The sequence below is a fragment of the Trachurus japonicus genome, chromosome 23 (genome assembly GCF_045865225.1).
Source record: "Trachurus japonicus isolate A0001 chromosome 23, Traja_1.0".
Lineage (NCBI taxonomy): Eukaryota > Metazoa > Chordata > Actinopteri > Carangiformes > Carangidae > Trachurus > Trachurus japonicus.
In genome coordinates, this window is record NC_140929.1 from 11,785,226 (window position 1) to 11,809,781 (window position 24,556).

Genomic DNA, 24,556 nt, shown 5'->3' on the forward strand with positions numbered 1-24,556 from the left:
CTCACTCCTTGGCTCTCTAACTTCACGGAATAAATAATTAAAGCAGATATCAGTGGAATGTTTTTCTTAATATAAGTCCTAAATAGTCCTATTTTCCGTCAGCAATCACTTACATGAAGTATTTCAGCCTAAACACGAGTCTCTCCGTCACTCTGCTCTGCTGTAACCCGAGGAGAAAATTTTCCTTGTGGGATACAAGTGTTATCCAATGAGGGGAGAGAACGGCATGAAGGGCTGTGTGTGCAGCCAAGGGATGCGCGTGAATGTGGTGACGTAGCACGAGGACCAATTGATGCCTGACAAGGGCGGGGGCTGCTAACTCATGGTGCGTTCAAGGAAACTCGTACTTTGTGTTTTTCCTTCCTGTGAAGTCATACCAGTTCGATCTGGTACGAGTTCACGGGTCGGAAGTTACGAGTGGCCGTTATAGGGAACTTTCACAGACAACAGGACGGTAAAAACACGAGCTACGGGTTACCTGGAACGCTACCAAGTCGTAGTTGTGACTTGAAGCTGTAACTTACGGTTTCAAAAGCCTGCCTTGAACACAGCATTAGCCGAAACGGCCGTGCCACTGATATCTGCTTTAACACCAAGTAAATGTACTGCTCACTCTTCCTTTTGAAAAAGATCCACCTCACACCCTCCTGCAACCACACAACTCCAAGACCGGCGCAATTAGTGTCAGACTCGTCCAGTGTATGTGAAAAATAAAAGTAATACCAAATTGACAGCCCTGTGGAGAATACTTGACACAGGTCTGACAACAAACCACTGAAGTGCCCTATAGGGGAGACAAGCATTTTCAGTTGATCTCACTGTAATCAAATTCAAGCAGTCAATACACACACACACGATCTCTGTATCTGATGTCTCCAGCTGTCTTGCCTTCCCCTGAACTCTCTCCTTCGTACACTCCTCCTGCTTTTCTCTTCAACAGATTGATTTCTGTCATGGTGAAACCCCCCCCCCCCCCCCCCCCCCCCCCTACTCCTCTCTCCAAACCGCACCCACTAATCAATTTTTTTCACACTATGTAAACATCCATTGAGCCATGTGTTTGGAAATGTCATCGCCACTCCGGCCATTGGGTGGGCCATACATATTTCATCTCATCTGACACCTGTTCGATTTTGTGTCAGCCAGTGAAGCCATGTCTTTTCCCTTGGAGAAGAAACCATGAAAAATTAACCATGCACACTTTCTTAAAGTTTTATATCCAATCTCCCAGACGTGTAAATTGGAAGCCACAAGGCAAAAAACTGCATTTGGTTGCTGACATGGAGGTTATGGTCTTCGCTTTCCCAACTTTTCTTTTCATTAGTTTTTGTTCGTTCTAAGTTTGATTGTTGCTTGTTTTGTTAGTTTTCTTTTCTTCTTGTACAGCTCAAAAGTTCTGATAGTATTTGATGCGTTTTGTTTGTTCTCAGTGTGAAAGTGTTTTCTCTGATTCAGACAGGAAAGACAAACTAACAAAACTCCATTATTTATTTCATCTTATAGTTTACAGATCTTTACATGATCTGTAAATTAATGTTATTGAGATAAATCCATGTGTTATATTATATTAAGAGGTTTCATACAGACAGAAGTGATGTGAGGGGAAAACTGCAGAAACCCTGAGTGACACTGTGGTGAATAGTTGCATCAGTGCTACTTGACCTCATGCATGTTGTTCTTCACAGAGAACATGATCAAGTACACCGGAAGCCCTGACAGCCTGCGCTCCCGCACTCCCATGATCACTCCTGACCTGGAGAGCGGGGTCAAGGTTTGGCACCTGGTGAAGAACCATGAGCACGGAGACCAGAAGGAGGGCGACCGCGGCAGCAAGATGGTCTCTGAGATCTACCTGACAAGACTTCTGGCTACTAAGGTGAGCCATCTGTGAGAGAAAATCTTACATGTGATGATTTGTTTATTTTGTGGTTGAGGGTCATCTTGTTACACTGTGACATTTTGCAGGGCACAGCAAAAAAAGAGTTGAGCCCTGTCCCATCAACTGCATTTTTACCTACCCTACCTGGGAAACTGTATTTTTCGTGAAGGAGTTCATCAGGTCAAAGGGCAAAAGGTCACACTAACCTTCACCCCATGTTACCTCGGCTCTGAATAATCTCACTTTATTTAAATACTCATGTTTACTTTGGATGAGTCATCTTGGAGGAAGGGATTATTCAAATGTATTCTTCTATCCCCGCAGGTGAAAAAGAGAAAATAGATATTTCTGTTTGTTTTTTCTTTTCATTACTGTTGCGTTGACGCAGCAGCATATCAAAAAGGGTAAAGATAAAAAGACCCATGAAGATAGTGAAGGTGTTTCTGTAATGAAAAAGAAATGATCAGGCAAAAATAGAAATGGTTATAAAGTCTCTTTGAATGTGCCTTGAAACAATGGCCCCCAGGAAGAAAAAAAACCAGTTAATTTGGTTTGGAGGGAAATGTGACTTTGATCCAACAGCTGAATGCAAATTACCAATCCTCTCCTAAAGCACCTTCTCCTTCTTTTTTCATCAAGACATCCATTCTATCAGACACAGACAGAGACATACAGGGGAGGTAAAAAAAAAAAAAAAAAAGCGAGGCTGCAAGCTGAGCATGTTCAGGCAGTAACTTTTTGATTCACAAACATTTTCAGTTAGTGCTCTGATCTGGTGTCCGCCTTTGTTTAGCCGCTCACATAGAGAACGTCAACTCTGTTCCATGTACGTACTGTAAATACAAAGTGGCAGAAGCAGATACCATATGCAAATAGACACAAACACAGGAAAAACACATAGATAGGATAAATTTAATGTCTTGATGATAATCAGACCACTGGAAACCTGCAAAGCCACATAAAGCAAAAGGTCAGACAAGACTCTAAGAAGCAGAATGTACTGAAAGTGGATTTTGTTTCCTTGGACTTCAACTTTTTATTTCTAAGATAAAAAAGAATGTGTTGGGTTTTTTTTTCTTCCATTAAAAAAATACATTATCGGCAGAGTGGTGAAATGGGCAGTGTAGCAAACAAACAGCTGAACACTTTGCTCTGTTTGTATTCAGGAGAACTAATGTCTGTGCAGATGTAAATGGTAAATGGACTGCATTTATGTAGTGCTTTTCTCATCTTAACAACCACTCAAAGGGCTTTACACAACAGGTCACATTTCACCCATTCATACAGCACTTATTCTATATGGAGCGCTTCTTTCACACACTCACACATGGACGGTACATCATCAGGGAAAATTAGAGGTTTAGTACATCCAAGGACATTTTGACATACCGGAGGAGCCGGGGATTCAACCTCCAACCTCCCCATGAATGTATGATTATCGGTGAAACTGACTGAGAAACACATGAAATAAACAAATGAACAGACTGTAGAACAAGAGGTGAGAGGGGAGAATGGCAGTGTCGTCACCGTGACTCAAAGCGTACAAGCCCTCCACACACCTACACCCATGCGCAGTCACCTCTCGGCCCCCGTGAGCTGCTCTATTTCCCTGCCATTATCCCATTCCAGAGTGCAGGAAGGTGGCTCCTGACTGCAGACAGCACATCATCTTTCCAGATGGATTGTTTTTGTGAAATAACCAGTTTATCTTGGCCGGCCATCTCTCTTGGTGAGAAATGACTGGGGAAGACAGGCAGTGTAATTGACTGCGTTTGGCTTTCACCATGCCAATAAATACCTCTCCCTGGCAACGCCGCTGACGTCTCTCATATTAGCTCCATCAGTGTCATTCTGACGGAGTGTGGGTACAGGTTGTGTTCACGTGTGTGCAGAGTGAAGGGGGCACGGCAAAGGGGAGGATTGCATTTTTCCCTCCCTCACTGGAATGTGTGTGTTCACCTCTGCCTTGCCTTCGTCTTCTCTGTTGCTGTTCCAGTGCCGTCGCCAAATGCTTTGATTGTTTGCTTTCCGCTCATTTCAACGCGGAGGCAGGCGGCATCAAAACATCCACATGACACGTTGTGTTTAGAGTGTGGTCTAATGACAGGGTAGATGGTCGAGAAGGGGTGGGGGGTGGGGGGTGGGTTGTTGGCAGTGGTTGGTAGCTCCAGCTCCAGCAGGGAACAAGACAACCCTGTGATGATGACAGCGTTGATGCAGAAGTTCCCCTTGAGATAGAGGATGACATAAAATGTCACCGCCTCAGCACTTGTAGGCACACACACAGGTTTTAGTAGCTACACACACATTTATGCATACACACACACAAAATGTCAGGTCTTCCCTTGCCAGCTAATGCAGACTGTCACTTGGAAGGCACATGGGCTTGATATAGAGATATGTGATTCCATCTTCATAGAAAAACGATAAGCTGTCGGGAATGTGGGCCACATTAGAATTATAGCCGTGATTGTCGGACTAACAGGATTCTCTCCTCCCACTCTCTCCTACCTCTCTTGACTCTGTGATTCAGTCACCCGCTCCAACCCAAATTGGATTTTTATTTGCCAGTGCCCGTACACACCTCATCTGCCACACTTAATGGCAATCTTTCCCTGATAGGAAACCTCTGTCGTTTCATTTCCATCCCTTGCTCTCGCCTTTTCCCGTGCATCCCATCAGCTTCATTCTTTACAAGAGGATTAGATTCTCTCACTCTCTGTCTCTCCTCTCTCTTCTCCTCCTCCTTCTTAAAGTCGCCAACATTAAATCAAATTAGGGTCAATGGTGCAGTGTGGGAGCTAATCCGGCAGCACAAAGAGGCTTAGGAGATGCGCCTCCTGTTCCCAGATATTATTAAAAGTCAGCTGTGAAATAACAATTTCCCCCATCAAAGCTGCAAGCGGATTTAGGGGCCGGGTCTGCGAGATAGGAGTCAGACACATAAACATCGCAGCTAGGGGACAAAGTGACATGCACTTCACAAGTTTATGCCAATCTTTCTGTCAACATTAGGCACTGGTATGTTACTAAATGTATTAGACGGTGACAATCTCATTCACTGGTTCTGTGTCCCGTTTAATACCCAGCAGATAGTGGCTTTACGCACTGAAATCATAGACTTGCCATTTAGTTCTGCCTATTATCATATCAATGATGTTTAATCTACAGACTGAGGGTTGCATCAACTGGTGATTATCACCTGTTAGATAATTTAATGAGCAGAAATCCCAGTCTAGACCCTTTGAAATAATTTGTTTCTCCACCCCTTTCTTTCTTTGCTCCACAGGGCACATTACAGAAGTTTGTGGATGACCTGTTTGAGACCATCTTCAGCACAGCCCATAGAGGCAGCGCCCTGCCACTGGCCATCAAGTACATGTTTGACTTCCTGGATGAGCAGGCAGACAAACACAACATCCATGACCCACATGTTCGACACACATGGAAGAGCAACTGGTGAGTTGAGTGGTTCGGGGATGCGTCTGCACGTACTGTACCTGCAGCCGCAGAAACACACACACTCGAAGGCATAATGGGCTCTGCTCATGAACAATTAAGAAACTGGTGAAGCAGCTGGTTGAATCTTTTGTTTATTCCTTCATTTGTTCAACAGCGTGGTGCCTTTGGTTCCACTCATGACCTTTTCTTTCTGCACTGTTATTTAATGCACCGTGGACACAATCAGAACATTTTGGCACATTTCACATGGCATTGCCCTCTTATTGCCCAGTGTCATTGCCAAGCTTCACCACACGCCTCTTCCCCTCCTAATATCCATTAACCACAGGGGCGTGTAATCTTCATTAAAGCCAACCACAAGGGGCTAATCCAATTGGCTGCCAAGACTCTCCATCTATTATCATTGATAACTGGGCCAAAAAACGCCTGTCACTGTGGAAATCGCCATAGTGACAAATGTACACTCCCAGGTGCAGGAAGTACACCTCTAAATTAATATCCGCTGATTAATTTAGACCATCGTGACCTCTGTGAGCCCACCTGAAGAGGTTGGTAGGGGTTAAATAATCAACAGTGCACCAGGATGCAGTGAGGAGAGAAATGAAAAGGTGAAGAAAGGGAAGTGAACTCAGCAGGAGTTAAACGCACACTAATATCTCATTAGCCCCCTGGCCTCTGCCAAGATCCCAGCATGCATCACTCAGCCCAAGGCCCAGGAGAAGCATGAAGATGGGAGGATAAAAATGATGTGCATCAAGGGACAAATAGGGAGGAGAAACGGGTAGCGGGATGAAGAAGGGGGAGAAATATTATTTACTTTATGCTATGGTCCTAATTTTGGTCCTTTGCCACATCTGCATTCTTGGGCCATTTGCAGTGTGTTAAGTGTTTTCTGAGAGCGCAACAGGCTCTTACATTAGACTTTTAATGGAATGGGTTTTCACTGGAGGACTGAGAATGAATGGCAATTTATCATAACACACCATCAGAAACAGCCACTTAGACTGCACAAAACAGTTTGTGCTGATGCCACCACTGATATCTTCTCTGTGTGGGATGAGCATATGCGTGTGTCTTTTCACCTGTCACCATTGTGCTTACCTATAACCTCTAATCACCTTCGTCTAAAAGCATTCATTTTGTCTGATGGGACAAAATAATAAGGCTCCTCCCATTCTGGGCCCCCAGTCCCATTAAATCGACCAGGCCCATCGTTTTCATACACACCATTAACTTTAACCCATCACACCAGCCAGAGCCCCTACACCCGACTGCTACCCCCACCTCCCATTCAGGGTTTCCCCAACATCAGAGCTTCACTATACATCCTCTGATGTGGCCCTTATGCTGGATTAGCCCTCAGTCTGTGGTGCTTCAGGGCTATTTTATGTTACAAGTTTGCTATGTTATGTTAAATATTAGAGGAATGAGACAGGGAACAGTTATTTCTCAGTCATATTTTTTTTTACCGGTGTGTTAAAATGAATTTTCCTCCTACAAGAGGAAAGGGGTGTTTTGGAGTTTTTCTCATTTGCAGTCAGGGCTGTATGGTACATTTCAGATTTCAATTGACTCTGAACATCTACTCTGACCTTAAAGAGACCTAAAGACGACATCCAGGATTTACTGTATCCCAGGAATTTATCTGTGACCCCTTACAATCCAAGGTCATCCTTCACAGCGGTCTAGGGATTGCAACAGTGCTAACACAATGCCTGCCCATGTCCCTATTTCATCAGCCTACCTTTATACCTGTCAAGGTTTTTGAATCACATTATGTCTGTACAGTTTGATTGTGCCAAGTTTAAATCAGTTAAAGTTGTTTCTGCTTGTTGTTGTAATGTGTATTTGTATGCGTGTACTGTATAAATGTGTGCATGCATGAGTCACTGGCTCCTAGAGCATCACCAGATGGTATCTTTTGGATTAGCAGCAGTGTGTCAGCATCTCCTCTCATCCTCACTTTTCTGTATCTGGTGTGTGTGCACGTCTCTGTCTGTACTGCATGTTTGTCGTGTAGCGATGCAACAGACAGAATTTTAATTATTGCGCAAAACTGGCACACGCACTCCTCTTTTCTGCATGCAGATAACCACCTATCTGCTGTCATACCGCAGTCCCATCCCACACAGATTGTCAGTGGAATCACTAGGACTTTTAGAGTTAAGCTGATTTTCTGGAAACATAAAAGTTGTACACTGTGTAAGTTTTTCATTTGTTCTAAACTCTTGACACACAATCTATGCAGTAAAGGACTCCAAATTGCCATTCATATGAAAGGTTGTGACGCTTTAGCCTCTGAGGTCCAGCTGGAACAATGCCCAGTCAGGTCACCTTTTATGAAGCTGTTTATTCAAACCTTAGGTCGCTGGATGAAAAAAAAAGGTCAGGCTCGGTCACTTCCCTGTGTGTGCTTTAATGCCACGAATGGGATGCCAAGGATCCCAACATCTGTGACCCTTCTCCTGCCAATGGCAAGCAACTTCATCAAGCCCTTCTGCAGAAATGGGACGACATCCCTCAACTGCAGAATCAGAGGTTGACCGGCTCTGTGTGGGAGCCAGAAGTGTCAAACAGTGCAAACTGCAGCAGGCAGTTAGACATGCTACTGAACTAAGGGACCACGGGGAGAGTTAGATGTTGTGGTTGTAGGTTTGTGTAACGTACGTTGTTTTTATTTGCTGTACAGTGCCTGTCAAAGTATTTAGAACCAGGCCCAGTAAACAGAGCTTACATTAGTGCGGTTGTTGTGCTGCATGACAATTACACAGTTTTGTCAATACTGTTTGCTAATCTTTCCTCGTGGGAGAGACGAGGATTAGCACAGTTGATTTTAAACCAGCTACCACTGTCCTGCATTATACATCACTCCTGGACAGTCTACTCTGAATTTAAAAAAAATAAAGCTCTTGGACAAACTGTTGCTTATATTCACAAAAGCTTCCTATTAGGCTAGCGAGTAAACAGGCTCCTTTACTATCACACGCTTTTCTTTTATCAGTTTAAATTGACTGCAGTATGTGGTCCTAAATCTACGGACGGAGGGAAAGTCTTTTAATACAAAGGTTCTTTTTGACTCTGCTGGCGTAATTCCTCTTGGATAAGAGATGCCCTTGATCTTGGCAGCTGATATTCAACCTAATCCCCTGACCAAAAGGGCCGATCATGGCCATCCTTCAGATTCCTGAAATTACACAGCTTGAGTTAACTGCAGAAAAGGAAAAATGAAATGCTTTGTCTATTTTAAACACTATAGATGATATGTAGATGTTATTATGGTGGTCATTTTGAATGCACAAAATCATGCAGGGGAACCTCAACCTTCAAACACATACCTCAAAGCGGAGGGCAGCTGGGGCAGATTGACGACAATCAGGGCAGCACAGCAGCGGTGTTAATATCGCTTTGATCCCTCCACCTAATCCCACTAGATTCTTTGCTTAGATTAATTTTGAAGTCATAATGCAGAGTTTTTCGTTCCTCTCACTCCAAATCCTCTTTTGTAAGAATGTACAGCTGAATGGCTTTGTGGGTGGTTGTGCTAGGATAAATGCTTAGTGGGATGTTAGGGGAGCACCGGTGGTATTTAAATGATTGCATTTCAGTTGTTATTGTCCCCCCAACCCCCCCACCCTTCATCCTTTGATATTCTGCCAGACAGAAAAACTCAAATGAAGGCTAGACTGCAGGTTTTTTCCTGTTATTATTTTTGCCATGTCAGCTAAAACCACACAGCCCAGAGAATAGTAAAGATATAGAGATCCAAGTAACACTCAGCTCTTTCTTAATACCACCTGAGCCCTTTCACTGCAACACACAGATAAAGCCGGCCCTATATCTATTCATTTTGGTAGAAACAAGCCCAGCAAATAAACAGACTTGTATATTTTTATTATTCTAGACAGGCACAAAATAGGACCCACTTGCACAAACAAGGCAATATGAACTGTGTCACTGTGCGGCCCCCTGTGAGGACCCCTGGACACTGCTGGAAAAAATGAGAGCCAGCCACCACCTGGTTTTAAAGATAAAGGCTTTATTGAATTGAGCACACACATCAAATAGAGCACATCGGCAACAGCGGGGTCTGTGTACTAGCTCTGCAAAGTGAATGCATCCTCGCCCCCCTTCTGGTGTATAATATGTTCATGTCCATTGCCCTGGCTGGTTGTAGCAAATATAAAAATGGCATTTAGAGACTTAATCTCAGAGCAATTCAACTGGAAGCAGACTGTTATTTTACTTTACACTCTTTGTTTCCCTGTTTGAATGGCTATTTGAGTATTCGGTCACTGAGATGGAGCTGAACAATCAGTGCAATAGTCATTTTCATTAGGAGGCCCAGCACAGCAGAATTCATTAATGTGGATGCAAATGTCATAGGTAATTCTGTCTCATTAGCTCTCAAGAGCTTTTATTTCAAATACAGGTGACATTTTGTTTACAGGTTGCAGTTCAAGTTCAGTTACGGCCAAATTACATCCCACATTAGCACATTGTCTTATTTTAGGAGAATGAAATATTATGTTACAGCACCCCAACAGACCACAATATAGGACAACTAGTCTGACATGACTTTGTTCTCCTCTGCAGCCTACCTCTGCGTTTCTGGGTGAATGTGATCAAGAACCCCCAGTTTGTGTTTGACATCCATAAGAGCAGCATCACAGACGCCTGTCTGTCCGTGGTGGCCCAGACCTTCATGGACTCCTGCTCCACCTCAGAACACCGCCTTGGGAAGGACTCACCCTCCAACAAGCTGCTTTATGCCAAGGACATCCCCAGCTACAAGAGCTGGGTGGAGAGGTAAGCACACGTCTGCACACCAAACACTGGATGGATGGGGAGAGGAAATGTGTGTGGGGGTGGGCTCTTATGTGAGTGAAAACATCAGAAAACCCGCATTAGCTATGTTTCATTCCAGCACACATACAATATGACTGTAGCACTGTGATCTATGGGCCATGAAACACAATCCAAATTACAACACAGTGGGAATGGATGGGAGCGCCCAGGGCATGAGATCTACAGTACAGGGAGTTGGTGTGTTGGGGAGGGTGTAGAAGTGTGTGTGGGGAGGGAAAGGAGAGAGAGGGGGAAAGCATTTTTGAAAGTAGCAGGCAGCAGAAACCGGTAATTTGTTAAAATGAGAATTTTATTACATTTATTTGTCAGCAGGGGAGGCGAAGAAGTCCTGAATAAAAGATGGGATACTGTGAAGCGGTTCAGAGTATTCGTGTCTGTAGCTTCGTCACCAGGCAAGCCTCAGGATGAGAATATATGTGTGCTGCTTGAATGGGTAGAACCAAATGAGGAGCTTCAGGCTCAGGACCGCACTCATTAGTCCTGTGTGTGTCTGTCTGTGGTCTCTCATAAACATAAATAAGTGTGAGGAAATTGTGAGGGTCTTCTGCTGATTCATACATCTGGATACTGTGAGCAAAAAAAAAGATCTATGTGGACAGAGAATACAGCGGTTCCTACTGTAGATGGCAGCATAAGCTATAAAGCGTTCAAGCCCATAGTTCAGGCAGAGAGATGTGTTTTTAAAGGCCAAACATATACAGTATAATGAGAAGATTTCAGGAAATGTTTGTTTTAATTGCTATGAAAGAAAACAGTAGCATTCCTCTGATCTCTAAATCACACCATCTGTGCAAGTTTGTTGGAGGAAACTGTGTCATCACTGATATAGTGATGACTTGATACTGCTGTCCAACCGGGGAGGGGATTTAAAAGGCAGAATGCAGCTATGACAGGCGACTGCAAAGAGAAAGAATGGACCGTGAACACTGTGGAGGTACACTAAAGATATCTCCTTTTCTCTCCTTCAAGCTACAGCTTAAAGGTGGAGTGAGTGATTCTTATCCAATATACTTTTTGTTGAATTCTATGAATATCTCCTTTTACATTAGCCGTTTCTTATTATTCTGTGGGTCTGTTGAAAAATCCATAATTCATAGGTGATTTTAACTTTGCTATAAGTCTAGCTACAAACCTGTGGTCATTCAGTCTAAACCACATGGTTTTACTTTTTTGGATGTTTTAATGTTATTTGCTTAATGACATTTTGTATTATAAAGTTTTTTTGTTGTTGTTTTTGCTAATCTGAATTCTACCTTCATGTTGTTGCCTTGGTAATACACATCCATGAATTTGGGAGGTGGAGCTGCTGAAGGAACAATGAGGTCAATCCACAAATAAAACCTCCTAAAATGCTGACAAATGACATAAGTAATCAGCAGTACATGTATGCACATTCAGCAGGTTTATTTTTTGTCTCTTAATTTGGGAGTTGGAAGCAGTGCAGTTGGGCGGCACTGTAATAACCTACAGAGAGCTTTTTGCTTGCTACAGTATGTATGGTGTTATTAATTTGGGGCCTGTGAAGTGAAGCTTGTAGCAGGATACTGACACTTGCCTTGAATTTGATGTGGGAGTTGACAGTCTCTAGACAATAACAAATCCATCACAGCTGTCATGACATGATTTGTTTACAAGTGTGTTTGCGTATGGATCACTACATTCAACGTTTTATGTCCCCTTTCATTTTTGCATGATACAGCTCTTATTGCAACTACGTGGTGAAGATTGAGATTCCATAGGGTATCATGGTTGAACTTCATGTTTTTAATAAAAAACAATTCAGTGGAACATCTCATTAACAAAGTAACACTATATGCATGTACAGCATTTTGCAAATAGTAGGCTACACATCTTAAAATGCTCAAAAATAACTGGCAATAGGCAAATGGCTAAATATTGACATAATGTTGAGAAATAACCTCAAAACTGTTTTTTTCCCCAAACAAAAGATTTTAGTTAAAGTTATAAGAAAGTTTCTTTTTTGGTAAAATAAGCACACCTGGTCTCTACGCTAACAATCCCCTGCTAGCAGCTCCCTACAACATGCCCTCCAGCTCTGAACAGGTGTTGATGTGTTTGTGACCTCTGTGCAAAAGCTATGAGCAACACCCACCTGCCTTTTCCTTTGCTCAGTTTGCGCTGAAGACTAGTTTCCTGGCAAATATCTCCCTCCCTCCCTCTCTCTCTCTCTCTCTCTCTCTCTCTCTCTCACACACACACACACTTATCCAGCCAAACATTGGGCTTGTCCTCGAGCGGCTGCAGCTACAGGAATTTAATATGTAAATAAGCAGCTTTAATTAACATAGTTGATAGGGGCAACACAGCTGCTACCGACAGTGACTGATTGCCTTTACCTCATTGCAAGTGTGTGTGTGTTCTGTTATTGGTGTTCAAAGTTGAAATTTAAGGCCTGTCAGTGTCTAGTATAGATCCATTCCAGTTATGTTACTATGCAACACACTTGTTGCCTCTGTGCAACATGCATTAGTTAAATATCTTCAAAGAAATTGCTGTAAACCACTACAATGAGTAATGAGCTCCAAGGAAAACAGCAGCACTATCTACATTAAAACACAGTGCTGGGTGTACGCTGTTTCCCAAATCATTTCCCACTGTTTCTAACAATATTCTCTGCAGTAAACATATTCCTAACACGTGTTTATGCTTTGTGCTTGCTTTTCTTTTTTAAATAGGTACTACTCAGACATTAGTAAGATGCAAGCGATCAGCGACCAGGACATGAATGCCTACTTGGCAGAACAGTCACGGATGCACATGAATGAGTTCAACACCATGAGCTCTCTCAGTGAGATTTACTCCTATATCGGCAAATACACTGAGGAGGTATGTAACACTGTGACTCGGTCACTACACTTTGACGAAGATTTACAACAATTTACACTAATTCATCAGACTGATTATTAGTAAGTGGAGTTAAAAAGTACAATCCACTGGAAATTGTTTTTTATATAATCAACATTAGTATCAATTTAGGAAGTAAATTGGTTGTGCTTTTGTTGCTGTGTTAATAATTCATTGACTCTACAGTGGCATTTAGTTTCATTGAAATAGACATGATTGTTTTTTTTCCTCCTGTTAAATATGCAGAGGGGTTACAGGGTATTTTTCTGCCCCCTAGTATTGTCTCAAATCATCCCCTCAGGCAGCACGCAGGCCTAACATCCTCTGCCAATCAGAGGCTTAACCTGTATGTTGCCTGTGAGGCAAAGCCCAGGGCAAACAGTTTCACAAGTTCAATTGTAGCTGCGGCTGGTAAAAGTTATTACAGAAAGATACCTAGAGGTTTGTACCAACATCTTCATCAACTGTCTGTAAAGTTAGGCAGACGTGTTCCTCCCACACCCAGTGGAAATTATGCTCATGAAAGACCCACCTGCTGGAAGCTTCAAAGGTGTTCCTCACACGTTTGTCTGCAAACTCCTACAGCTGTAGTCAGCCTGGATACACAGCAGTGATGATGAATTTCAGTAACCGTTTAGTCTGAAAAAGGGCAGCAAAATGTCAATGCACTATTATTTCACTAATAACTCGAATGATGATTTTTTTTTTTTTTCAAAATATGTTAACAGCTTTTATTGTGGAAAACCTAGTAGAAAAGGGATTTGAATGTATTGACTGCAGTATTTCTGAGTATTTCCTGTAACACTCTGTGTCTGTGTTTACCTCTGTGTCCTCGCCGGCAGATTGTGTGTTCACTGGAGCAGGATGATGCAGCCAGGAAACAGAGGCTGGCCTTCAAGCTGGAGCAGGTGGTGGCCTTCATGAGTCTGGAGAGCTGAGGACCGCACTTCCCAGGGCGCACTGGGAAGAGACCCCATCAGAAACCGAGCCGTGCCTGAGCGAAGACCTGTCCCCATCTTTTTCATCATGTGACTTCCTCCCTCCGCCTTTCAAAGATGACTTCTTCCTTGATCTTTTTTCTGCTTCCTCTTCCCTGAGAAATATTTTTGTTTTCCTCATCCACTCTGCTGCATAGACTAGTTTACCTGAATATATCTGAAGGGTGGTCCGGGGCTGAGGTTGGCATCTCCCACAGTGCAATGCGGGGGACCCCTCAGCTTCACCACAGGGAGCGCTTCAAGGGGTGATTGCTTGAAAGCTGGCCATATTGGCATACTTCAGTCCCCCTGCTGGAAGAAAAGATGGGAAAAACATTTTTATGTTGCCTTCAAGAATTTACACTGATAGGTAATTCTTTAAAAAACCACAATGTTGGGTGTCCATTTTGTTGAGAACTTTTTTCAAAATAGGATAGTTAAAAATAAAACCATCTCTAGAGTCCAGTTTATTGTAGTTCTATATTCAATATAGGGATCAAGAGGAAACATCAAAAATGATGACTGCAAGCCAAATGAACACCTCTGAAGAAAATTAATGCAAGGATGGTTTGCCAAGTTTACACTGTACCTACAAGCAAAGCATACATATCTGTGAAATTTGGGGCGAGTCCAGGCAAACCTAGAATGTTCTTGTGTTCTTTCAATGTAGCTGGAGTTGTATTTAAGAGTAAGACTGATGGGGGATAGGGAACGATTAGTGCTTCTCTGAACTTTTCCTTTATTGAAACGTGACTTGACACTATAACTTTACAAACCAGAGCATCTCCAACCTGTATCCCTTTGCAACATTCGCACATTTTTCCCTGCCCAGCGTACATTTACTTCAAAGAAAATGCTCATGATTTCTGCTTCCATCTGGCTTACGTGGCTACTGCAAAATTAACCTATTAGATAAAACCCTGGAGGCCCTGACCCAAGTTGGATCCTCTGTAAGAAGCACACAACCAACTCTGGAAGACAGTGTTTTGACTGCTAATCCAAACACCGGGAGCAGTCCTTGGCTCTTGCCACTTCCAATCTTGTGTCGCCACTGCGACGGTCTATCAAAGCACACACACATGCACAGATACACACACACACACACAATCAGCAGCTGCCCAAGATCCCGACTGCCCAGATATTTACTCCAACTCTGGAGGAGGAAAAGGGAAGAGCTGACTGAAATGTACTGGGTGAGAAACTGCTTGATCATGAAAAATAAGAAGAATGATTCAATACAGCGAAGTCAGTGACTGCTGACTGCTACCTAAAGGGGCTCTGTCGAGAGTAGCACTTCTTTCCCAGGATGTTCTTATTTAAAGACTTTTGTGTGGAGAAATCAACCAAGATGGATTTCGTCAGTCAGCCAAAAACCAAAGGAGCTTGAAATTTTCAAAACGGTCAAAAATGTATTTGTAAAGTGCCACTGAGGAACTGACAGAAAAAGGACTATGTAAAAGACAACCACTTCTAGGACAAAAAAAAATATATTGTGACTGGAACTTAAAGAAACCTGTGTGATTTTTCTGACCTCAGTGTGTCGAGGTGAGAGGCTCTGTGGGCGAGGTGATCTGATCCTCCTTTCTCTTTCCATCGTCCCGGGTCTCTCCGGCTCTCGGCACACCGTTCACCCTTGTGTCCGGCTCCTGACTTACCAGTTTTCTTATTTGTTTTGCACAAGCGTTGGAGATGGTAGCTAGTTGCATACGGCAAAACCCCAACTCTTGAGTGTGTAACTGTTGAGGCGCTCTTGTCTGTATTAGTGTAGTTGTCCTCAGTGGCCGCAGGGGGCAGCCTTCTCCAAGCCTCAAGAAAAAAAAAAGAAGAAAAAAATCAGATAAAGCAGGAACAGAACAAGAAGTGAGCATCACGGCAGGATAAATAGAAAATGATAGACATTAAAAGTAGGTAAGACTTGTTGGATGTGAACCCCCCACTGTGGGAGAGAGAGCGATTGAAAGAGATGATGGAGGCGCCCTCCGTACCTTTTGACCTCTGCCCTTTCTTTTGCCTTGACAACGTGCCCCATGTGGTGATGTGAATGTGTGAAGACCGCCCTAGGTCCACCTTGGGTCCTTTATTGGCTTTTTAAGCGCATGTAAAACGTAAACAATTTAAGAAACTTATTTTAAAAAAAATGAAAAATAAGAAAATTAAGCCTTGCAATGATGATGTGGATGTGTTCTTTTATCTTTCTTTTGCTTGGAAGAATCGAGATGGAAAAGTGGATTGTTCATGTAATAAAAACTATAACTTTCGTTTAAGGTGGAACCTTTATCCAGTTCGATCCCAACTGCAGAACCTCATGCCCATGGTTTTTGTGAAGTGTTAGATGCTAAATATTATATACCCTTGCATGTTGACCTGTTTGGATGGTATGAAATGGAACTGCCTTGCTCAAAGATATTTATATACTTCTACTACTTCGAGGGACTTTAAAGTCATTTACAAGCCAACCGCTCATTTTAAGATGATGGATCTCACGAGACAACACCGACCCTGTTTGTGAATTTTACAGTAGGACCATCTTTCTTGTCCCTTTAACTCTGTCTTCCATTACAGTCCATCCGTTTTCTGTTACAGCTGTGTCTCCTCTGTGGTTTTGGTTCTGGTAAAAGATGCAAACCTGAGTGTTGCTCTTTCTTTGCTGCTATTACATCTTGTTTTTACACTTGTCTGCTGCATTGGATTAAGTCATCGCAACTGCTTCGTTTCTCCCTTGTCAGTTGAGCCCAGAACAGAAAAATGATGACGTCCAAAAGATGGACACTTGGGTTTTAACACAAATGTTATTATCCCTTTCAATTTAAAAAGAAAAAAAAAGCACCTGTAAGAAACTACTGTATGTATAGGCCTACATGTGACTTATCAAACAGGTGAACACTACGTTCTCACAGGAGAGGCACGTCAGGCTTGATAGTAGACTTATGTTAAAGATTGAGTTTGGCAAGTGACTGTTTTTAGCCCTGGTGTCAAATGTATGTGAGATATCCAACTCATTGTCCATTACTACTGTCTGCAGCTATACAGTATGATGAATGTCTGTGTTTCAACCTGGAGGGGTACATTCACAAGGTGTTTGCTGGACATGTTGTGTTAGTAAACATATCAAATCTATATATCACTACCTGATATTGGAAAATGAGGGGAATAAGGACTGATTTAGCAACTGTATGACAAATTCATGCAAGACTGGCATTAATATTGTAAGAAACGTACTACTGAAACACCTTTAGACTATTTCAAAGAACCTCTTTCATTCATGTAGCCATTGTATACTGTGTCTAGAAACCCAAAGTTTCCCCTCGCAGCCGTGTGTTCATAAATAACACAAGGTGAGAGTCCTGGACTGTCATTGTGAATCTGCCCCCCAGTGAAACATCCTGTCTTTCATTTCTCCCCTACCCCGTCCCCCCCGTCCCTCCGTCCCTCTCCTCCCCCCTGCAACAAAAGGTTGTCTGCTTGTAGCTACCTTGTGTTGCCAAGAGCACAGATAAAGTTTCCACCTTCAAACGTTTTGTAGGAACTAAAAATGTCCTCCTAGCTCAGTGTTATAGCAGGTGTTACAGAAACATGCTAGAAAAGACTTTTACTAGACCATATTTGAAAGATAAAGAGTATCTTATCGAGAGTGAAAAACGAAACCTGGGGGATATAAGGCGAGCTTCTCTAACTTTGTTATAATTAATTGTATACCTGTGTATGTAAATATAATGCATTCCTATTTTGCAGTCAAGAACAAAATACTATTTGTAATATAGAATAAACTTTATTATGAAACCAATTATTGTTTTTGCTCTTTGTGCCATTTTCAGCAGCTACATTTGAATCATCACTTCTACCACAACTATTTACAGTCCCAGTTGATAAAAGATACTGAATCTGCAAGCTCTGTCTATCAGATACTGAGCCTTACTCCATGGAAATCTGCCAGCAGTTTGCTCAAGTCTCCAAAATCCAATCAGAATCTCTGTCCAAATGGGTGCAGCAGAACCAACAGGAGACCTGAGGGGTTGTCAGTGAAGACACCAGTGTGGGTGTAGCAGGCATTATGAGGGCTTTAAATTAAACGGTGTGGCCGTGTTTTCTGCCTTACGACACCAACACATCATTTATACACTGTGATATAAAACTTGAAGCAATAACCAGTGACAAATAAAACAGCATAATAGCTCTGAATCCTTGCGATGCGCCTGCACATACAGACACACATAGTCTCACCAAATGGCTCTAATTTTCCTTTCCATCCTAGAGACAGGTGCTACGTCGGCCAGACCGGGGTGTTGAGGGACTTTGTGGCCATCACTGGTCCCCTACTGTCTGCTGCCAGACAAAGCAACAAAGAGCAGATGCACAAAGATGCAAAACAAGGAGCCAATTCCATTGTATGCAGAGATTTATAATTATTCTTCGTGCTGTCAACTGAATGCATGTCAGAATACAGAAGAACAAATACTCCACTTTATGTAGCAGCAGGAGAGGACCTCTCCCACGAAGAGAAAACCCTCAGTGATTTTTTTTTTTTAGAAAGACGTCTAATTGGCCAAATCATTTTAGACTTTAAGTATCCAAATTATTCAAATTATGGGTTTATCCAATTAATTCAAAGCCTATGGCCTGATTTTCCACTGTACCATTGGGGATAATGAAGAAAGCAAGTTTATGGAATAAATCTTCGCACAGTGGAGCTCGTGCTCCGAGCGCACATGCTGTATGGTCAAATTGTGAGCGTGAGCGAGTAAATCTCTAAACAATATGTAAATTAGCATCCAACAATCATCCCGTTAGCCTGCTTTTCTAAGAACAGGGGCAGAAGCTTAGCACCCAGCGATGACATCCAATTCAGTCAAAAACCAGCGTCATCATCGTGTTTGATTTTGGCTTACAAAGCAGCTTCCCTACCCAATGACAAAGCCGTCCCATATTGGGTAGGACAAAAACAAACATCCGTGCCAGCTGGGAATAGAATTAAAAAGCCCACAGATCACATGAAGACTCGGGTGGCGGTGTCGGAGGCAGCAGATAGCAGGAGGAGATATTCCACACATGGAGCCACATTTTATCTCAGGCATGAAGGTGTGCGCACGTTATCCCTCCAGCGCAAGTTATTCAAAAAAGTTTCATACAGATGTAAAATTTACATACATACATTTACATACCAACTTTGGCAATGTTTCCAGTCCAAGTTAGTAGTTAGAAACTGGCTGATAGTGAATTTTCTAATTAATGAGTGAGGCTGGCTCACTCGGCCTGGACCTCTCTCATTGTGTTTGGCTCTAACTCAACCCATTACTTGTCCAAGTGATGCAAATGCTGCTTAGCCCTTAATCTGAGTTGCAGTAAAATAAGCTCCATCGGGTAAATCCATGGATCGTATTTATATTGTCAAGAGTCTGGTAACAAAAGCTTCTCTCCTCTAATGAGAGGTGTTTCCTGACATGATGGAACCCAGGTCATTATAATGCAGGCAACGCAACTACCCACACAAAATAATTAGGAAACAGCTGCAGTGGTAAAGATTAGTTGAACCTGTAAGCTTCTTGCACTGTAAGCCAATCTAGAAGACCTGAAGCCATTCAGGAAATCAAAGAGGGGAAATCCCGGCCTCTAAGCGCGTGTCAGTCTACAAAGCTTAGCTGTAGTTCTGCAGTAAACACAACTGCTTGATTTTACACTACAATCTGCATTATTCAACATCGCACATCAAAGGCACACTCGAATTTTTCAGACTTCTTTCTAAATGGCTCATCAGCTCTGTTATCTCACAGTGCACACTGCTCACACACACACGACTTTCTGCAACATCGACTTTCCACGGGCACAGCTGCACGATAAAACATATTACTGCCCCCAGAACAACAGCAATCTTGAAAACACCTTCCCCGAGACACACAGGACTTTAACAGTCAAAGGTAGGTAAAAAAAATAAAAGGAGAAGTAAATAGAAAACAGGAGTGACGGATGAGGAAATAGAAAGTTGTGTGTAGAAAAGGAGGGCAGGAGAGGTGCGGAGTGCAGAAAACAGCGACTTCACATTGGAGGGGAATGCCTGGAGACGTGGGACAGGCTGAATAGCTGATGGGGACGTGAGATTGAATTGGCCTGGTGTCACCCTCCATATACCAACCACTGAACTGGGAGTAATGGGTGAGAAATAGAAGGAGGGAAGGTGGACGGGAAGATGGTGGAGAGAGAGGGGGGAAGGTGGAGGCTGCCAAGTGTCACCCTAATTTTCTGACTAGTGAGCTGGGAATAATGGAAGTGGGGGGAGAGCGGGAACTCTGGCGGGTGATGGGTTGAGAGAGGTTGGATGGACTTAGCAAAGGGGGCAGGATGATAGAGAGCCGACTATGATTGCTTCACACCAGGGGTAGTTTTCCACACTCCCATGATCACCGCACTACTGTCACCCCCAAAACCCCCCCCTACAACCTCCACCACAACCACCACTCTGCCTTCAGATCCACACACACCGATGTGATGCGACCATGGAAGAAATAAATAAATAAAAAAAGATTGGAAAGTCTGTCCACGTGGAGATGGAGTGATGAAGAGACAAAGAGAATAGACCGGTTTGGTCAGTGTTAGAGGGCATGTGGGGTTATGGGATTGGATAATCGATAAGTCTGAACCTGCTGCTTTAGCTGTTTGAACCCATATTCATCCCCCCGGCCACCTCCGCTTAAAAGACTTATCTCCAGGACAAGAAACTATTAGATTCACTGTCAACAGAGCAATTCAAAAGATTAATATCAATCCATCAGCCGCTGTGTCAAACTTCTCACAAAGAAACACTTGTGTTAGGAAGTGGTCCAAGGAAGGAAAAGTAATGCTGCAGAAAAAACAAGGAGAAACAAATTTTGAAGAATTATAAGCGGCGTTGGGTGACATTACTGCACGCTGACATATGGAAACATTACATGTCCATCATTTCCGATGAGTGCACACACAGCTCAGTTATCTTGGAGTATAAAAACACTTCAAGCTTAGTAATGGTTTGGCCTGGCTAATGGAGCCAGCCTGTCTCATGTTCCTGATGTATCTCCAACACTGTCTAGCTTTGGAACATAGAGAGCTTCATCCTTCTTTTTTTTTGTTTTTTTCTCGGTGCTTGCTCTTAGTGTATTTTTCAAAGATTTTTGCATCTTAAAGTTCACTCATCTTATACCGCACATCAAGGTTATTCCAATCACTTACAGTCTGTTTTTTTCCCTGTGTAATCACTGTTTGAAAAACTCAGTTAAACTGTTTTGGTTTTTGGAATAAAATAGTGCCAGAAATCATTTTAACAATCCTGGATGATACAGTACATGTCCTCGGCCAAAACCTGGAATTAAAACATCTGGCTGTTGCCAGTCGAAACTCAGAGTTTCAGAGTGAGCTTTTTCACGTGGCATCATAACTGGCTGCTGCGTGGACTTCCTGACTGGCAGACTGGATGGATGGACTGATGCAACCTGAACGCCGGTTTGACGGCTCCAGTTTCAGCAGCGGACTCGGAGATATCGACAACTGCACGCGAGCAGATGGGAGCAATTACCGATATTAGTCCGTCCTCCGTCTGCGCCGCCTTGGTAAACATTTGTGTGGCTGGTGGTGGTGGCGGCGGGGATAGAGCGGGAAAGAAATCAGACAGACTCCATGTTACAGATGGAGAATGAAGATACAAGCGCGAGTCTGTCGGATGGTTTTTTACAACAAAGACTTGACCAGTGAAGTTTCCTCCAAGCTGGGACGCGGTGTGTAAGCCTGTTGGAGTCAAATCAAAGCGTGTGATGATGAATCTTCAGGGCTGTTAGATGGCTGCTCATGCTTAGGACTGCACAACAAGCTGATAGAAAGTGAAGCTGTTTGTACTATTTATTCTCATATAGGTTCTTTAAATGTAAGTGTGAGCAAACTAAACTCTAACTCACAAAGCTCCTCTCCAACTGAAACTCTCATGACCTCCACCACTGGATAAATCAGCTGCACGGTGCTCAGTCTCGACACATCCTGTTATGCTAAACATGCTGCTGATCTTACACAACCCTGCCTCTCTCTCTCTCACACACACACACACACACACACACACAACATGAAGTCCCTCCTTTATGGGCTCCACAAATCTTCTCTCCCATTTCAGCCTCTAATCAATAACAACCATGCGATTCCTTCTAAACTGCACATTTGCTCCCTGGGCCCGGCACCATATGCCCTCACTGCAACACAAATTACCCGAGCTGTTCGAGCCTATACAGCTAAATAAATAGATTATCAGATTGGAGAGTATATTGAATTTATTATTACTTTACTGTTTGCTTACATGTCCAACATGGCTGTGCTGCTGATTGTGACAAAAAAAAGGACAAATCCAAAGATCCTTCTGTTGCATAAACATGGAAACATGGATAATAAGTTACAGGAAGAGGAAGTGGTTATTAGACAGCAAATGATTTGGCTCCACAGAGTGACAGATGTAGACTTTACTGCCCCTCGAGCCACAATTAACCACCACAAAGCACTCTCCAGCCACGGATTACAAAACTATATTCAAGACATGTAGTAAAATCTAATTTTCTACTTTATTCTTATTCTTATTTCACAGTTAATGGTTTTTTAACGGTGAAGTGTGTTTTTCAGATCGTACGCACATTTTTATGCTGAACTTGGGAGCTCAACACACTGCGACTTGAGAAAACACTGGCAAAGATACAAACAACTTCATCAATTTGAACACATGTGCAACAAAAACTCACAACAAAAAGAGGTGTTTCCAAGGACACAAACAAATGGCTGAAGACTTATGTTAAACTAATAGTACTGTACATACTTATAAATAAATACGAACCTTGCAATTCACATTATAATAAACTCAAACAAACTCATGAACTTTTTTCTACAGGTGCAGTATTCCAAATACATTTGGGATGATAATGTTGGACATGAAAGCAGTTGAGTTTCCTGCATCAGTCACAGAGGAAAGAACAGAAACTGAGTATCATGACTGATGTACAGTAAAGTATCACTGCTCCTGGCCTGTAGGTTGTATGATGAAAAAAAAAACATATAAAAGAAAGTACAAATAATTTCGGGGGGAAAAAAATCATTCATCAATCACTGTCAAAAGGAATCAGTGTTTGTGTGAGCTGCTCCGGTGGGGCAGCAGACAAAGGGCAGCCCCCTCTATCATAGTCAGCCACCTGTGGGCTTTTGTCACTGGCTCAGTGGCACTGCTCATCCCCACCATGTTAGCCTGTCTACAATGGACAGGAGCCCATCAGCTGGGCCCAGTGCTGGCTCGTCCCCGTGGGCCGCCTGCTGCATGACACACAAAGGAGAATCCGGCCAGGCGCACTCGCACACAGATGAACACAAACACACCCCCTTCTCTTCCCTGCCATCCACAATAACTAAATAAATAAATAATAATTAAAAGAAAAAAAACACACAAACCATACATGAACAAAGCTGTGCACGTTTTCACAGCTTCCCTAGCACCAGTGATATGAATATGAATAACCCTCTGGCCCAGACTTAACCATGCTGTGCCATTCTGTGCTGCATTCAAGCCCTCAAGATGTCAACACAGAGACAGAAGGGCAAACTGAGAAACAAAACTGACAAGTCAGAAATCGGCTAAAGGCATTAGCCAGTGATCGGGGGGGCTAAGAGAAGAAAGAGCTCGCCCTAGCTTGGTCCCAAAGTGTTTGGCGCTTGGTTAAGCAGAGGAGATCTGAATAGAGAACAGTGGCTTGCACCAGTTCTGTATTCAGTAAAAGTCCAAGTTTGCCTCCAACTCGTTGGGAGACTTGTGACGACAGCTTGCTGAGAGGGTGCAGATTGTAGAGGGGTAGAAAAGATGGCAGGAACATCGCCCTCTAATCCAATTCAGTGGCATCCATTTGAATAATTGATGTGGGGACATAAATTGGTCCATTCCAGATGTCCCCTGCTCCCTTAATCAATACTGATTCCCTTAATCAATGGTTGGCTGGCTGGGCCCAAGGCACTGGCTGTTCTACCCCCACAAAGCCACACCGCAGCCAAAGCTCCCCTCAGTCCGAGTCACAGGTGGTTGGCTGCAAAGTGGCTGTTTGCAGTGATAGACTCTGGGTAATTGAGGCTCTTACCCGGCGGAGTTGGGGTGGCGAGAGCGGCGGTGGGGACTGCAGATTGTTCTGGTGTCTAGAGAAAGGCGCATGGCTTCCACTGGGAAATGACTGCAGTGAGATTCCAAGAGAGCTTTGAAAAGAAAAACTTTCATCATGTAGAGTCAGTCCTGCTTAATTAAAAGACAGAGGAAGACAGAAGGACGGAAGGTTAGTAGCTACAGTAGCTGGAGTGATAGCGGAGCGGGCTGTGTTGAAGACGGGGGGGAAAGGGCATGGAGAGACTCTCATATTGGTTCATGCCGCTTAAATAACCTGAACCTGCTCATTTCCATGCTAATAATCTGCAAGTGTAAAATGTGGAGTACACACACAGGCAGATAATGGTGGGCAGAGGGAGTCGGATGCCAGGACAG

General features: G+C 43.1%; 1 protein-coding gene and 1 long non-coding RNA gene across 2 annotated transcripts in view; one reads left to right on the forward strand and one right to left on the reverse strand.

Moving 5' to 3' along the window:
* Nucleotides 1-17,833, forward strand: part of plxna4 (plexin A4) — a 229,461-nt gene extending 211,628 nt beyond the window's left edge. Inside the window, exons 28-32 of the mRNA XM_085769926.1 lie at nt 1,686-1,876; nt 5,169-5,338; nt 9,935-10,147; nt 12,904-13,054; nt 13,915-17,833. Coding sequence (XP_085626052.1) covers nt 1,686-1,876; nt 5,169-5,338; nt 9,935-10,147; nt 12,904-13,054; nt 13,915-14,010 — 821 coding nt within the window. The 3' untranslated portion in view covers nt 14,011-17,833. The remainder of the gene's footprint in view (nt 1-1,685; nt 1,877-5,168; nt 5,339-9,934; nt 10,148-12,903; nt 13,055-13,914) is intronic.
* On the reverse strand, nt 10,479-12,544 carry LOC146962603 (uncharacterized). The gene is made up of 3 exons (XR_015035146.1): nt 12,422-12,544; nt 12,321-12,380; nt 10,479-10,774 (listed from the first exon to the last, which is right to left on the reverse strand). It is a non-coding gene; the product is annotated as an uncharacterized LOC146962603 (long non-coding RNA).
* Nucleotides 17,834-24,556: the final 6,723 nt, after the last annotated feature.